This window comes from Ictalurus furcatus, chromosome 27 (genome assembly GCF_023375685.1).
Source record: "Ictalurus furcatus strain D&B chromosome 27, Billie_1.0, whole genome shotgun sequence".
In the NCBI taxonomy this organism is placed as follows: Eukaryota; Metazoa; Chordata; class Actinopteri; order Siluriformes; family Ictaluridae; genus Ictalurus; species Ictalurus furcatus.
The window spans coordinates 8697934-8715345 of NC_071281.1; the positions used below are offsets into that span (position 1 = coordinate 8697934).

General features: G+C 39.8%; 1 protein-coding gene and 1 long non-coding RNA gene across 3 annotated transcripts in view; both read left to right on the forward strand.

Moving 5' to 3' along the window:
* Positions 1-17412, forward strand: part of ppip5k1a (diphosphoinositol pentakisphosphate kinase 1a) — a 37873-nt gene that overhangs the window by 9137 nt on the left and 11324 nt on the right. For both annotated transcript variants that reach the window (XM_053617250.1, XM_053617251.1), the window contains exons 6-26: positions 972-1126; positions 1806-1907; positions 2497-2658; positions 2746-2867; positions 3719-3820; positions 3982-4068; positions 4160-4235; positions 4414-4523; positions 5360-5445; positions 5546-5671; positions 7171-7292; positions 7378-7560; positions 8336-8477; positions 9063-9286; positions 9481-9608; positions 9779-9893; positions 9983-10090; positions 13284-13397; positions 13559-13699; positions 14223-14316; positions 15100-15225. In XM_053617250.1, coding sequence (XP_053473225.1) covers positions 972-1126; positions 1806-1907; positions 2497-2658; positions 2746-2867; positions 3719-3820; positions 3982-4068; positions 4160-4235; positions 4414-4523; positions 5360-5445; positions 5546-5671; positions 7171-7292; positions 7378-7560; positions 8336-8477; positions 9063-9286; positions 9481-9608; positions 9779-9893; positions 9983-10090; positions 13284-13397; positions 13559-13699; positions 14223-14316; positions 15100-15225 — 2625 coding nt within the window. The remainder of the gene's footprint in view (positions 1-971; positions 1127-1805; positions 1908-2496; positions 2659-2745; positions 2868-3718; positions 3821-3981; positions 4069-4159; positions 4236-4413; positions 4524-5359; positions 5446-5545; positions 5672-7170; positions 7293-7377; positions 7561-8335; positions 8478-9062; positions 9287-9480; positions 9609-9778; positions 9894-9982; positions 10091-13283; positions 13398-13558; positions 13700-14222; positions 14317-15099; positions 15226-17412) is intronic.
* Positions 7596-8065, forward strand: LOC128603065 (uncharacterized). The gene is made up of 2 exons (XR_008384949.1): positions 7596-7803; positions 7971-8065. It is a non-coding gene; the product is annotated as an uncharacterized LOC128603065 (long non-coding RNA).

The window sequence follows — 17412 nt, forward strand, 5'->3', positions numbered from 1 at the left end:
TGGTAGTGTATATGAATATCTTCTGTTTATACATGGATCTACATAGGCCCATGACACAGTATGTGAACTGTCTCACTGAAGTCAACATGAGTTCAAATGTCAAATTGCCCTTAATCTGGGTAGTTATGTGCCCAACCTCTGGATGTTGTTTGGTAGCCGTGTAGTCAGAATAGACAGATGATCAGAGTGTTATCAAGCTTAGGCTACAGATCATCTGACACCACCTGAACATCACTTCTCACAATAAAGGTTGCAATTAAGTGGATATACTCTAGCATTATTGCAGTGATATGTGTTTTGGAACACAGTGTCCAATTTACAACGCTGTCTTAAATCTACTGCCCGTCTGAACCAGAAAGCTACACAGGAAATATCATTGATGGTTTGGCTATTATTTGCAGATTATTAGTTTGCCTGTATGATAATGCCAGCCTTCATAGCAGCTGTTGTCCATTATCTATAAAATGTGGAAGAACAGATGTATACCTAAGTATCTATATAGCTTCATTCTGATTGAGTTGCATTTGAAGCAAACTTTCTTTCAATCCACTAGTAGATATAAGAAACAGCAATAATATAAATGGCATCAAAGGAGTAGTGTTAAATTAGTAGTACTAAATGTATGCTTGGACAGAACTATAAATAAACTATAAGATATAAGATAAAACCTTTTAGTCTTGAATGACCATTTTATTGACACATTTTAGTCTACAATTGTAATATATAACAATATAGTAAATAGGCATGCACAAGACTGGTCTGGATGCAGAATTAATCTGTGACGCTTACCCTTAGATATAAGAAATCTAGCTGCCACATGAGCCTCTGTTCCTAAATACTTTCATACGTAATTTGTTATGCCTGCAAGACTTTTTAAAAGCTATTTAACAAAATGTCTGACTATACAAATTTATCAAAAGATTGAGATTGAAGAAGTCCAGAGCATGAATTTGATGTTTTGTTTGTTTCAGAGTGTAACCTGGTTGAGGGGGAGGACCATGTGGAGGTGAACGGCGAGATCTTCCCCAAACCCTTTGTAGAGAAGCCAGTCTCAGCAGAAGACCACAATGTGTATATCTACTATCCGACCTCAGCTGGTGGAGGGAGCCAGCGCCTTTTCAGGAAGGTTTGTCTTTCTAGTGATCCCCTCCCCACTCCCACATAGATTTCTAATAGGCACTTGTCTCTGTGGAGGAGTACATCACTCGTTCAGAAACAGAACAGACTTTACATAATGTTTCATAATGTTGAGTCGTAAAGAAGTTTGGAATGGCGTTCAGAAAAATAACTAATTTAGGTTCAGGGTTTAATTCAGCTTTTTATTAAACAAATAGTAGGATTTACATCATCACTATCAACACTAAGTAATCACAATAGTCAGTTTTTTTTAGATTAGACTATGCTTAATCTGGTGTGTTGGATCTTGGTTGAGAAATGAATTGGTCAGGAAGATTTGTCCTTCAGAGATACAGTTGGTGTCTGTTTGGTTAAAAGTGTGTCTAAAATAACTTCAACATATTTTATATATATATATATATATATATATATATATATATATATATATATATATATATATATATATATATATATATACACATATATGAATATTATGGTGTCAGTTTGGGCCCATTTCAACAGTCAATTTGATTGACTTAAAGTTTAAAGTTATTAGAAACAATCATTTTATTCATCATGGTTACATTTAGAGTACAAAAGTATCCCTGGAATAAGATTTTGGTCTAACTGAATTAATTAATTATGTAACTCACAAATACACACATTTACAAACTATATTCCTTCTGCAGATCGGGAGCCGGAGCAGTGTCTATTCCCCTGAGAGCAGCGTCAGAAAGACTGGCTCCTACATCTATGAAGAATTCATGCCTACAGATGGCACAGATGTGAAGGTAATGTTCAACATATTCACTGAAAACTATTCATCATTTTGCAATTAACTATGCTTTGGTACTTATTCATTCATAAATAGGTCATACTCAGGTGGAGCACATCAAAAGCGGGAAAAAAACAAAACTGTTAGCATTATTTTAGGCAGGAAGTGAAAATAGGTCAGGGATCCCTTTAAATGTAAAAAAAATAAAATAAAAAAAATCCACTGCCCCATTTTATGAATGGAATCCAACTACAAACATTTTCAGCTCCGTATAATTTTTGACTGTTTATTGGAAACCCAGAAGTTATCCTTCCTGAAATTTCTACTTCATTTTTTGTTAAAATTGTTTAATTACAGTAACAGGAGTCAGGAATAAATACAGGAATGAATACATAAATATAATATAATATATTATATATAATATATAATATAATAATAAAATATATAAAATAACTTTGATTATGGAAGATTGTGATTTCCACCACTGTGTGAATCCCAGGACTATTAAGCTGTGTTCTGGAGCATTTGATAATTTGACAATTTATTCATTTGATAATACACTGCTGCTAGAGGCATGTATATATGTGTGTGTTTGCATCTCTCAGGTGTACACAGTAGGGCCTGATTATGCTCACGCTGAGGCTCGTAAGTCTCCCGCCCTGGATGGCAAAGTTGAACGAGACAGTGAGGGAAAAGAAGTACGCTACCCTGTTATGCTCACTGCTATGGAGAAATTGGTGGCTCGAAAAGTGTGCCTGGCTTTTAAGGTCAGTGGCTTTACTCATTCTTCAGTCCACTGTGCTTTGGTTGCTGAATCCAGACTTGCAATTTAAATCCTTTGTGACTTTCTGCAGCAAACGGTGTGTGGGTTTGACCTCCTCCGGGCTAACGGACACTCGTACGTGTGTGACGTCAATGGCTTCAGCTTTGTGAAGAACTCTATGAAATATTACGACGATTGTGCCAAGATACTTGGGTGAGCCGGTGTTTTCTCATTGCTATTAATATATAAAATGTAACGATACACTGGTCTCACAGTATAATGCGATAGAGAAATATGAATTAGTTGCCACCTCACAGCTCCAGGGTCCCCAGTTTGATCAAGAGCATGGGGTACTGTTTATGTGGTGTTTTGTACGTTCTCCCCATGTACATGTGGGTTTTCTCCAGGTTCTCTGGAGAAACCTTACTAAAGATGAATGAATGAATGAATATACTATACATTTTAGGCTAATACCGTTAAAAACTTTTATAGCACACAGTTATTTTCAGCTGCCAGTAAATGACTTTGAAATGGATATAAAATAACTAAAAATGATCAAATCTGCTTTATAAAACATCCTCACGAAACCAAAAATTTAGTAATTTAATACCTGCACTGCAGCTGCATTCTTGTTTGCATTGTACTCATAAAATATTGCGATATTTCTCAACCTTTTTGTGCCTCTGATTAGAAATAAATGTTTAGATTTTCAGGTTTTGGAAATCTATCGTTCATTCATTTACTTTTAGTAAGTGGGAGGAAATCAGAAAACCTGGTGAAAGCCTACAGGAGCGAACATGCAGCAAACTTAGATGGCACTTTTAAAGAAATGACCCCATGTGTTCCATGTAGCTATCATATATCATGATGGTGACTGCAGGATGAAAGCCTGCATTGAAATTCAAGCCAGAAGCAGTTAGCCTACTATCCCGGACCAGCCAGGTGAAAGATATTATCTTAGCTTGACTGGTTCTTCAAGCTGAAAAGATTCCAACCCCATGGTATGCACGATATATTTCCTAACATAAGGTTAGTGAGAGTTTTGTTGTGTTCTTTGTCCATAGGAATATTGTGATGAGGGAGCTGGCTCCCCAGTTCCATATTCCCTGGTCTATTCCCACAGAGGCAGAGGACATTCCCATAGTCCCTACCACATCCGGCACCATGTGAGTCCACGATGCTGATTTCCACACAGAATTCATTTCCTTTTTCGCTTGTTTTTCTTCCATGAATAAACCATTCCCATCTGTATACTGTGTATTTTTGTGCATAATATGCACATGGAAATGGTTCAGAATAATGACTGAAGCATCTTTTACTTGCGTAGGATGGAGCTGCGTTGCGTGATTGCGGTAATCCGCCATGGAGACCGAACACCAAAACAGAAAATGAAGATGGAAGTCAGAAATCCCATGTGAGATCCCATGTGTGACTGTTAGTGAAACTCTATTAGATCCATACAGACACACATGCTGAGGGATTTGTCCTTGTGTTTTATTTCTCAGGTTTTTTGAGCTGTTTGAAAAGTATGGGGGTTACAAAACCGGCAAGCTGAAACTGAAGAAACCGAAACAGCTGCAGGTAACAGACCATGTTTACTTAAATAAAACACTTACTGTTCTATATTTTTTTCACATGTTTTTCACTATAAAGAGATTGGAGTAGACATCTGCTAGTTTCATTATTTCTTGTATAGCTCATTAAATCCTGCTGTGCTGTTCTGGATATAGTCAGGCAGTTTTACTGTTTTACCTCTCAGGAAGTGCTGGACATTAGCAGACTGCTGTTAGCAGATCTGGGGCAGCACGGTGACTGTGAGATCGAAGAGAAGTCGTCAAAACTGGAGCAGCTTAAGACTGTTTTGGAAATGTGAGTGAGAATTTGTTTAGATCTGGGCCACTTAAATGGGGACATTCAGTCTCGCTGGAGAATATCAAAAGTGTTTTCATGAAATCTTTTACGTAATGCAACTACGTATCAAAAACATCTACAGTGAGGCATAGAATATGATGTGGATTGTGAAAATTCACACTATTTTGGAACAACAGCAATGTGTCCCTTTTTTTTTTTTTGCCAAAGCTATCTACTACTGATTTTTTTTTTTTTGCACATTTAAATTCTAATTTATGTCCATCACACGGCAGAACTAAGAAAATAAACTAGAAAGTTCCAGTTGTATCAGTTTTCTTTCATAATCGAACTTGTATCTAAATTTGTTTTTTTTTAAAAAAAAAAAAACAGTGAATGAGCGTGACATTTTAGGTGCAGTTGTGAGTCCTCTGCAACTTGCACACATTTCAAGGCATTAATGTAAGGCTCAGAGGGTTCAAACTCTTATTTAATTTTACATGCTTAAAATTCATGTATAAACATACTATTTACTTGAATGCACATGTTGTGACTCATTGATGCTTTAATACATGCGATTTGTCAGTTTTTTGTCATCAACTCTTCGTGATTTTGTAGCTGTACTATACTGAATATTTCACATTTTTTAAAAGCTACAGTAGGTTCCCAACAACCCAATCAAACATCTAGGGTTATACAGACAAATGTTAGTGATTTATTCATGTTGGGTATTTGTCACCTGCTTTAGCTGCCTGTTTTATGATGTTTTCAATGTCAGTTAAGATTGTGCAGGTGAGATTTAGTTACGGTTTCATCTCTGGTGTCTGTTTTCTCTCCCACTGATGTTCTATACATAGGTATGGCCATTTCTCTGGGATAAACAGGAAAGTGCAGCTGACTTACCTTCCCCACGGGCAGCCTAAGACTTCCAGTGAGGAAGAAGGTAGAGAAAGACTCAGTATTGTCACACTGCATTACTAGATTGTTTGCATTGATTCATCCATGTGACGTTTTGCTCTTGGTGTTGTTTGTCTTATGAGCAGACACACGCAATGAAAATCCGTCCTTGCTGCTAGTGTTAAAGTGGGGAGGTGAGTTAACTCCTGCAGGCCGAGTACAGGCAGAGGAGCTGGGTCGAGCCTTCCGCTGCATGTACCCAGGAGGTCAAGGTACACTTCTCTTTCAGTTTTTCTCTTTTCCTATACTGTTTCTTTCCCACTTCTGGTATCTCTCCACATTTCCTTTTTTATCATCTTTCTCTCTGTTGCTCCCTATTTCCCCATTTGGGGCTAACATTATTCAGCAGATCTTGGTCTGATGTGTGGCCCAGTGTCCATTATTGTAATCATATTAATAGCACACGCACGCACACACACACACACACACACACACACACACACAGTGCTGTGAAAAAGTATTTGATTTCCTGATTTCTTCTGTGTTTGTGTATATCTCACACTAAATTTTTAGATATTAAAACAAAGGCAACCTGAGTAAACACACAATACAGTTTATAAATTATAACGTTATTTATTGAAGCCTAAAAGTTATCCAATACCAACTGGGCCTGTGTGAAAATGTATTTGCGCCCGTAGTTACTAATTCCCCAAATCTATGAAACTGCATTCATAATGGGGTTCAGCTTGACCAGACACAACCAGGTCTGATTACTGCAAACCCTGTTCAATCAAATCAACACTTAAATAGAACTTTCTAAACAGCAGGAAGTTGGTTAAAAGGTCTTACCCAGTAACACACTATGCCACAATTGAAAGAAATTCCACAAATAATGAGGAAGAAGGTGATTCAAATACATCAGTCTGGGAAGGGTTACAAAGCTATTTCAAAGGCTCTGGGACTCCAAAGCACCACAGTGAGAGGCATTCTCTCCAAATGGAAAAACTCGGCACAGTAGTGAACCTTCCCAGAAGTGGCCATCCTTCCAAAATTCCTCCAAGAGCACAGCAACTACTCATCCAGGAAGTCACAAAAGAGCCAAGAACAACATCAAAGCACCTACAGGCCTCTCTTGCATCAATAACGGTCACTGTTCATGACTCCACTATCAGAAAGACACTGGGCAAAAATGGCATCCATGCTAACCCAGAAGAACATTAAGGCTCGTCTGAATTTGGCCAAAACACACCTTGATCCTCAAACCTTTTGAGAGAATGTTCTGTGGACTGATGAGTCGAAAGTGGAACTGTTTGGAAGACAGGAGGCCCATTACACCTCCCGTAAACCAAACACAGAATTCCACAAAAAGATCATCATACCTACAGTGAAGCATGGTGGTGGGAGTGTGATGGTGTGGGGATGCTTTGCTGCTTCAGGGCCTGGACAACTTGCAATAATTGAGGGAAACATGAATTCTGCTTTCTACCAGAAAATCCTAAAGGAGAATGTCCGGTCTTCAGTCTGTAAGTTGAAACTCAAGCGCAACTGGATTATGCAGCAAGACAATGATCCAAAGCATAGGAGTAAATCCTTGTCCTAGAAGTACGTGAAAGACTGATCTCCGGTTATCGGAAGTGTTTGGTTGCAGTTATTATAAATCCTTTTGTGGTCTAGGTGATGTACTAAGGCATTTACCTGTTTTATTTGTTGCAGTCTTACCTGCTGATATATTCTGATATACTGTGTATTTTTGTGTGTTCGCTGTGTGTAGGGGATTATGCTGGCTTTCCTGGCTGCGGCCTACTTCGGCTCCACAGCACCTATCGCCACGACCTCAAGATCTACGCCTCAGATGAAGGCAGGGTGCAGATGACTGCAGCTGCCTTTGCTAAGGTATTGACCAGCCCTTCAGATAAATGAATCTGTGTTCAGGTGTGCGTTTTGCGTGCAGAAATAATTTTTGTGACACGCCTGGCAGGGGTTGTTGGCACTGGAAGGCGAGCTGACGCCCATTCTGGTGCAGATGGTGAAGAGTGCTAACATGAACGGCCTGCTGGATAATGACCTAGACTCACTGAGCGGCTGCCAGCAGCGTGTCAAAGCCAGGCTTCATGAGATCATGCAGAAAGATGAAGACTTCACTGAGGAAGATTTTGACAAGGTGAACACTTTCATCAGCTGAAAATTGCTCTGGATTGGACCTGTCTGTCTGCCGTGCCAGATTGTTTGTCAGTTAGTTAAAAAGGATTTACGTATATAATTTTTTTAATGGATTCATGTGTGGCAGATACAATGCTGCTTATAGTCTCGTTGGGTGTGTTCTACGTAAGGAATATAACCCAACATGGTGTGCTGAAAATAATCAACCACGGGGTGGTGTGATGTGACTGAATGCAAATCAGAAGTCAGTTATGTTCCTAAAACAGCAAATATTTATTATATAACAGTATTTATTCCTCTTATACCACAGCAATTTGTTTTTTTTAATTATTTTTTATTCATTCATACATTTATACAAAATCCTCTGTCCTGAATACTTTCTCATGATGAAATGCTTTGCCTCTGTTACAGTGCTGACACTCCTTCCAAATGAACGTCTCCTTACAGAAACCTTCACCATATCAATGATTATATTTTTTCTTTATTAAATAACAACACATTTTTAATCTGTTTATTATTAGTTTGAGTTTCAAGATCATCTGCCATATAACGTACCTGTGAATTAGATGATGTTATAAAAATCATAACATAGGATGAATACATTAATATAAACCTGTGATTTACCTTGCAGTTGGCACTATTGTCAGAGCCACTATTACAGAAAATCAGCACCTTCTGTCCAATGGGATTCAAGAATTCAACAGCACTGTCGGTTAAATTGATATGCAGCTTACACATGTACATTGTTACCTATTATTCTTGATTTCCCCACTCAGCTGGCTCCAACAGGCAGCCCCTCTATGGTGACCTCTATGAAAGCTGTTGAAAATCCAGTGAGAACATGCGACAAAGTCTACAGCCTCATCCAGAGCCTCATTCGCCAAATTCAAAATAGACTCGAGGATCCCAAATCTGCAGGTTCGTCAGTTCATTTCTTCTAATGAAGACACTGAATACACTGGGGTATTCACAAATCAGCGATTCACTAGGGCCGGACGTTATACTATTATAATATTGATGTTGTGATTGTACAGTTTTCTGCAATCCTGTACGTTTTGTCAGTACTTGTATAACATGGACTGGCTACATTATTACTTGGAGTAATAACTAGCTGATACACAAAATACACTTTTGTATTGATTAAATAATTTATTATTTTTGTGGATGTTAGATAAATACTTTGTGTTATGTATCTATTTTTATTGCAGCATTTTAGTTGACACTTATGGTGAACCTACGTACAATTATATTATGAAATAATTATGAAATTCAATTGAGTGATTGTGATTTGATATTTTTGCCATGTCGCCCACCCCTGTAATCCCTGGATAAGTTACAATTAATGCAGCCAATAATTCAATACAATATAATTTAGAATGTAACAAGTGTGCAATATTGTATTATGAAATGTGATTTAGTGTTGTGAAAACAAGCACAGATGCCACAAGCACAGAGCCCGCACTGGGTCGCTATTTATGACAGTGATGTTTTAATTTCCCTCAGATCTGCAGTTGTACCACAGCGAGACTTTGGAGATGATGCTGCAGCGCTGGTCTAAACTGGAGAGGGACTTCTACATGAAGAGTGGACGCTACGACATCAGCAAGATCCCAGACATCTATGACTGTGTGAAGTATGATGTTCAGCACAACAGTTCCCTTGGCCTGGAGGACACTGTGGAACTGTTCACCCTGTCACGAGCACTGGCAGACATCGTCATACCACAGGTTCACCCTTCATAGGCTGTGTTATCATTATTAGTTGACACAGACATTCAAATCTTTTATTTTTTGGGGGGGAAATAGGACATTACAGTTGATGTTGTAATGAGCAGGTCTTCCAATAGCTTTAGTTTAAATAAAATTTCATATATGCAATTCTTTCTTCTTTTAAATATTGCATGCTGTTTTTGCTTGTTTAGGAATATGGCATTAACAAGATGGAGAAGTTGGAGATTGCGTATGGCTACTGTCTGCCTCTGATCAAGAAGATCCTGCTGGACCTGCAGAGGACTCACGAGGACGAGTCTGTCAACAAGCTTCATCCACTGTAAGCGTGTTTTATAAACATATGTGCATGTTTTTTGTTTAAAAAAAAAAAAGGGTAGGCACACCAAAAATTAAATCAGATGTAAAAAAGGAACATTGTCTTATCATACGGAGTTGTTTACATCCTGTTTCATCCATCTGTGTTTGTTCATATGTGTCCTCTTATCCCAGGTATTCCCGTGGTGTGCTGTCACCAGGCAGGCATGTACGGACACGGCTGTATTTCACCAGTGAGAGTCACGTCCATTCACTGCTTAGCATCTTCCGTTACGGAGGCCTGCTGGACGTAAGTTACTTATAACTTGGGATTCTAGTAAAAAGAACCGCCTGAGACAGAGTCTGCATGCACTAACGTGAGCTTTTGGTTTATTATAGGAGGACAGTGACCAGCAATGGAAGAGGGCCATGGACTATCTAAGTGCTGTGCCCGAGCTCAACTATATGACCCAGATAGTTATCATGCTGTATGAGGACAACAACAAGGTATTTTGTGTTCTCCCAAACTACAGAGACAGCTCTGCAGATTCATGGCTATGTTATCTGCTTGTCTAAATAGTGTATTGGTCATTGTGGTAGTGAATTAAATATGATGCGATCCTCCTCGCCTACACCAGCTCAGGCCAGGCAGCATGTTAAGCGACGGGTCCCACTCCTCAGTTCAGGCGGTGCTCGACCTTATTGAAATATGCCGGGGGGAAGCAGCGGAAAGACTCTCTATTGATTGGCTGTCGCAACAGGCAGACCAGGGAGTGGAATGAGATTTTTATGATGGCAAGAGACTGTCGTCACATGACCCGGCCGTCAAGCAGCTCATTCATGCAGTCCTCGCATGTGTTTCGGAGATGAGACATTTCTGGGATAAACCCTTTTCTCACAGGATTCCTGTTAAAGGGTTTTCCAGGCTGAAAGTCCACAATATGGAGGACTTAGGGATGTCAAATCCCCTCTGATTGAGCTGTCGGTAGCTCATCATCTCCACCCTAACCGCAGGGCAGGATTTTCTTCTGCCTCAGTTTCGCTGCCAGGGTGTACGGAGCGTTTAACAGCCTCACTTTTCCAGAAGATCTACCGATCTTCAGCCTTGGTGGTGAGGGCTCGTAATGCCACCTCTCTCCTCACCACTTGTCAAGCAGAGCTCATGGAGGAGCTTTAAATCAATACTCTCTAAAGGCTCAAAACGTGGCTGGGAAAGTGCGCTCAGGACCACAGACCGATCCCATGGCGGAATCAGTGGTTTAGAAACCCTGTTTGAACACTACGCACCCTTCATAAACCTGCATACAAGCAAGTGCTAACCCATTGTATTAGTATCAACCCCTGCATGACACACAGATATTGCAGCAAGATAAACCTTAACTGTAGAGAAGGCTCTGACTTTACCCAAAAGTTCCTGCAGAAAACATAACACATCCGCAACAGAACAGGAAAGGAACAATGCGTCTTTCCACACAGAGGCCCAGAGAGCTAGTTTGTCTGGGGCAAGGTGAAAAATCTCCCCTCGTGCTTGCGATAGAAGATCCCTGTGCAACGGGAGCCGCGAGGGCTGGTTGTACAGGAGCTGAATTACCTCTGTTAGCCCTAACTTCCCTGGCCAATTCGGGGTGATCAGTATTACTTAGTGACTTTCTTTAGAGTTTGTATGATGAAAGCGGTCACTCAGTAATACTGATCGCCAGAGAGAAGAATAGAGGGCAATGAGTGTTTCCATGCGATGCGAAGAACTCTACGGTGGCTTGACCGAACCTCTCCCACAACTGGCTCACTACCTGAGGGTGGAGAGTCCATACTCCGTACAGAGGATTCCCTCTGGACAGAGGGTCTACTCCCACATTCATCATTCATGAACACTCTCGGGGCTAATGAGAGCCGGAAAGGAACTGTCAAAAACTGAGCATCGATAGGCAAATCTGAGGAATTTTCTGTGTGCTGGGTAAATGCCTATGTGGAAATATGCATCCTTCAGATCGACTGATGTAAACCAGACTTTTAACCAGAGTTTGACAAATAAAGTGAGATAGCACTTTGAGCATGAGCATTTGTACTGTCTGAGGTGTTTGTTGAGGTTTCGCAAATCCAGAATGGGACGGAGACCTCCCCCTCTCTTGGGAGTGACAAAGTACCGGGAGTAAAAACCCTGAAGGCTGTCCTCTGGCGGCTCTATCCGAATTGCTCTTTTGCTCAATAAAGAGGCTATTTCTTCCTCTAAAGTTTGAGCTGACTCCCCTTCTGCTGTTCACATTAACCCACTGTTGAAAAGTGGTGGTTTTACAGCAAATTGCAGACGGTGACCCTGGCTTATCGTGGGGAAAACCCACAGGTGTACTGCGCATGCGCACCAACTCTCTGCTTGACCGCTGCAGCTCTCACTCACTGATGGCGGAGCTGGGGATTCCAACTCTGATTTGGTTAATTTTGTTTTTGTGAGTATTTTTATTTTCAATCATTGCTATGCCCTTGGCCCACTGCCTGGATGCAAAGGGAATGATTTTATAATTTTTACACTACACATGCTTCTTTGAAAACGGTCCCTTTCCCTCCGTTGCAACCCCGTGGGTGAAGGGGGGAGAATTTCTCTGCGGGGTACAGGGGGAACTGGTGCCAACACCATAACTGAACTGGTCAGAAGATAACATAGAGATTTTCCTGAATGATTTCCCTGTCCAACGACTTCTTTTGGCAGGAGGGGGAGAAAAGGCCACCACTGCTGAGGAAAACAGTAGCTAGTCCGCGAGTGCTGTTGCTCGTCCCATCGTCTTGGGCAGAAGAGCAAACTAGATAGACTTGCCTCCCACATCGCTGCCGTAAAAGAAGGTTTCCCTCCCAGCTGAGATGTCTTAGACAGAGTCTCTGACTGTTGAGGTAGGGGGGAGGAGGACTGGGGCTCCTAAAGAACGACTGCCCACTCCTAGGAGGTGGTCCAACACTGGGCCAAGCTGACTGAGGAGCCCTTGCAGTGGATTTATGTGGGAGGCAAGTCTAGAAAGCCTCACCCTCCTGTTTCCTCAGATCACATTGTTGCCGCTTGGCTGTGACTGAAGAAAAAAAAAAACCCTCACACGATGTCCCCCCCCATACGTCCATTTATTGTTGGAGGAATAGATTGGGATTTGTCTGTGTACATGTACTTATACGCATCACTGAGTCAGTTCGCTGGTCTGCTTTGGACAGCATATCTGCAATACGGGAGTTGTCTATATCCCGTAGTGAGATACCGAATGAATGTTTGAAAGAGAATTTAAGTTACTAAATTACTCTGATTACAGGAGTGAGGTATCTCCCCACACTTCCCTCCTTGCAGTTTCAAGGAGAATAGATATGCTGAGTTTTTATATATTAGGGACTCCATCATCATGGCCATGATTTGGTCTGTCAACTGACCGACTTGGTGTTATTGGTGCTTCCAGGATCGGTCACGCCCGAGGCGTTTCCCATAGGGAGATATCTCACTCCTGTTATTAGAGAACTGGGGTTACGTAAGTAACCTGAAGTTTTCCGTTGTTCTCTCAAGTAAACATTGTTGTAGAAGGTTAAAAAAATTCTGAAGAGTTTCTTTACATAAATAGTCCAAAAGTTTTACAAGTTAAATTTTTGTATTTAAAATTTGCATCGATAAGAAAGGATAGATCAGTTTTCCCCAAAAATCAGTTGTATTAAATAGATCTTTATTATATTGCAGGATCCCTCCTCAGAAGAGCGCTTTCATGTCGAGCTGCATTTCAGCCCCGGGGTTAAAGTGTGTGAAGAAGAAAACGCACCAATGGGCTTCGGCTTCCGTCCTGCTTCTTCTGAGGTAAGCTGAGTTACTTTAAATTTTCTTTCTGAAAAGTGCTGGCTATGAATCATTGATTAGGCATTGTTTGTTGAATGAGTACATTCTGGTGTAATATTTCATTTTGCCTCTGTGTGTGGTTGTGTTTATCATTGTGTATGGGTGATTTTTATTTTCGTTAGAATGATCAGAAGCAGACAGATCCTGGAAGTTTGGAGAACCTTGTGCGGGATGAGCCAGATCGAGCGTTACCTCTGTCTGAATCAATTGGCGTTCAGCGTAAATCCCCTCTGACTCGAAACCGCAAGACTAGCTCCATGGAGGTAAATCTTCTCATCCTCATCTCTCCAATCTTCCATGCACATCCACCCTCATCTTTGTTAATAGATGTACTTCTTAATACGTTTACTAAACACACGGCATGGGTTGTAGTCTGTTAAATCATAACATGTTTGTTATATGCATTTTTAGAGGTTTATGAGATTGACATTTGAAGTACGTGCCATTTATGAACGACTACATTCCGGTGTAATAATTTATTTTATGTCACAAAATTCACCATTACACTTTGACGTATTATCTATAATTGGATGTGTGGTGCAGAAAGGAGAGAAAAAATAAATGAAACAATAGGAGCCGTTTTCATTACTTCAAGTGTGATACTGAAACATGGCAAAAGGAAATAAGATAACATACAACTTTAATATACAGGCCAATACTGTTCTCTAGTATACATTAATACTATTAGTTATACTATTATATATTAATACTATTATTTATACAGTTGACGGATTAAAGTCACAATTCATTCTGAACCATTTATATCCTGTATGTATTCTTGTGTAGGTTCTGTCAGAGACTTCGTCCTCTAAAGCAGCCAGCTATCGCCTTTTCCCCTCATGCTCGCGCCAGTCTCCAGAGATGAAGCAGAGTGGATTAGGTTGGTATCATGTGTCTGTCCTTCTCAGTTGTCCCCGCTGCACCGCCTCTTTCTCCCTTTCTCTTTAAAAAGTTTCTGACTCACCACCTCCTCAATGACCTCTACATTAAGGTCAGAAAAGTCATGTCAATTCCCTTAATGGTGTACAGAACTAAAAGATCGGTTTAGACTCCGGTTCTGGGAAATGGCTATCATTTTATCGTTCATGTAATTGATCTATTGTGCGTACATCTATTTTTTTTACTGTATTGTTTTCACATTGAGGACAGAAAACCGACAATTAAGGTTTTTTAGTTTTGATGTAAACAACTGGTTGGAAATGACATTCACACTGCAGGGCTATATTAATTAATGCAGTATTTTAACACATTGGCCATGAGATTAACATGAATAGTTCATCAAAAGTTAAAAGTTAATACCATTATTGATTTTAAATACTGACATTGTGTGGTGTCATGTATGTAATTTTTCAACCAGGTTAACAAAATAATGGCATGTAGTTTAAAATGTGTAACTATGCACGCTATAGTATGCTCTTGAATTATTAATAGTAATGACCATTAATAAAAAATGATTCATTTACCTTCAGGTTCATAAAGACTTGATATTGATGATAGTTTATTAAACACAGCTTAAGCCTACCAATCACAGGTTGACTGGTAGTGTATTTAACCTGTGACTTATTTGCCCACGTATGTTCTCATGTATTTTATCTAAATCTGAATAACAGCATGTGTGTGTAGTGATGACTAACTGACATGGTTCTCTAACCCTCCTCCTCAGGCTCTCAGTGTGCAGGTCTCTTCAGCACCACTGTCCTTGGTGGGTCCTCTAGTGCCCCCAATCTTCAGGATTATGCCCGCACACACCGCAAAAAATTCTCCTCTGGCAATTTGTCCTATAAAGATGGTATGTGCTCATAGAAGCTGTTCTGATTTCTTCCTAATATCCAGAAAGAGAATTCAGAGGTTAGGATGTGTATTTCAGGGCCCATGCTGAAGGGTTCTTAGAAATGAGAATGTTTAAGGGTTTTGTCTTTTTAATATTGTCCTTTGTTTAATATTGTGCAGCTCATAGAATATGTACCGCTACCATTCACTGTCTTTCACCATGTTTATGTCTTTCCTTCAAACAGCATTGTTTTGTTTCATTTTTGCTTCATGTTCTTTTGAGTTAGTGGAATATTCCACTTAGCTTCATCTCCATCCAGTCTGTCAGTAGTGATTATTACAGACAAGAATTGTGACTGCCCTGTATTGAGAAAATAACAGAAAATTATTTTCCCCAAATGGGTAAAAAAGAAGTGGGTTTTGGATAAAGAGGTTTTTTTCAGTGGACTATAAAGATTAAGTTGGAAAAAAAATTGTCATTTTAATAGCAATACCATACCTGAATAACTAGCAGCTATTATATTATACCTGTTCTATCTAACACCATTTAAAACATATAAAAAATATCTATATATTATTGCCTTGAAGACAGATTTTCTTTAATATGTGTCTATAGATAAAATGAAAGTCAGTGATAATTGTTCGCTCTATTTAGACAGTTTTGCTTGTATACTTTTAGAGAGATAGTCCTCTATAGAGGCGACGACTTGGATACCCTTCCAGAACATTCCTATATGTTGAGAACATTTTTGTCCACAAGGTGGCAATGTGACACGAGACGCTTTTCTCTCCACTGCCATTTTATAAGCAAGGTGTTACATGGTCTAGAATTATTGTAACTATAATGTCTGTGCATTCATCTGTCCCATGTCCACAGTGATGTTCATTCCAGTCTGTGGTGATCCTATATTCAAATGTGAACCTCTGTGTGGTGTGGTGTCCGTGTATATGATCTTTGTCCTCTCGTTTTCACTGTAATCTAGAGCAGTGTCCTCTGAAGATATCAAAGGTAGTGTTACGGTTTGTGTGTGTGTGTGTGTCTGTGTGTGAGTGTGATTGTAAAGGTTAAAATGATCTCAGTCTTTTTTAATAAGAGAGCTGAGTGGGCTGTAAAATGTAGGAAGTGTCGGCAGCTAAAATGCTTTACATGCGAGTAAAAGTTAGCGATAATGTGGGGTGGGATTACAGCAATCTCTGGATCCATTTATGAAAGCTTGTCTTCTATGATCAGAAAAAGTATATGGACTGCAGTGTTCTATGTCGAATCATAACGAACACTGTGCTAAAAGCTGCTTTTCTTGCTTACCCTCAGTGACTCTCTAACTGTGTCTTGCTGTAGGTTTTACAGTAGCATAGAGCCCCTCGGTGAACTCCAGCTCTGTTCTCCCTAATGTCCTCTGAATGTCTCACACCTTCAGCACTGTATAACCCAGACAGTCCCCTTATCCTCTACAGGTGTACTTCAAAAGATGGTAACACCAGTGACCTTTTTTATTTCCTCAGAGTTGTTGTCTATGCCGGCAGTAAAGCGATTTTCTGTGTCGTTTGCAAAGCATCCGACTAATGGTATGTCTGCTTCTCTTCAAGTATATTTCACCTTTTTCCACCTTCCTTGTCTTGCATGCCTTTTGGGGAAAAAAAAGTTACTTAATCTCTTTAGTGTTGAACTTAATTTCAGTTTAACATGGTCACTGCTGTATTCCCTCCATCTCCACCAGTTTCTCAGTCTCGGTCCACCCATTCATTTGGACTCTCGCTCTAACACCACTCTCACATTCTGTTTATAACACCCTGCATAAGTCTTTCACTCTTACCCAATGATCTCAGTGCTGATACATTTATGATTTATTTTTTAATTTTTTTATACAACAGTATAATTGGTTTCTTGGGATATATAAAAGTGCTGGAGGTGTGTGTGTATGTGTGCATGTGTGTGTGTGTGTGTGTGTGTGTGTGTGTGTGTTGCTTTAATGAACCACAGTTGGCCTATGACATTTACCCTATTAGCATATTTAGTTTCTCACAGATTAAGCATTTGTTGTGATATTGTCCACTACACATATGAGCCACCGTACAAGGTGAGCACAAACGTGACCAGTATGCTTACCATTTTTTCTATTGGATATCATATGAGGAATATGATTTGTATGTGGAATATAAATCGGGGAATATGACTTCCAGAAGTGTATCTCTTCTGATGTATCAT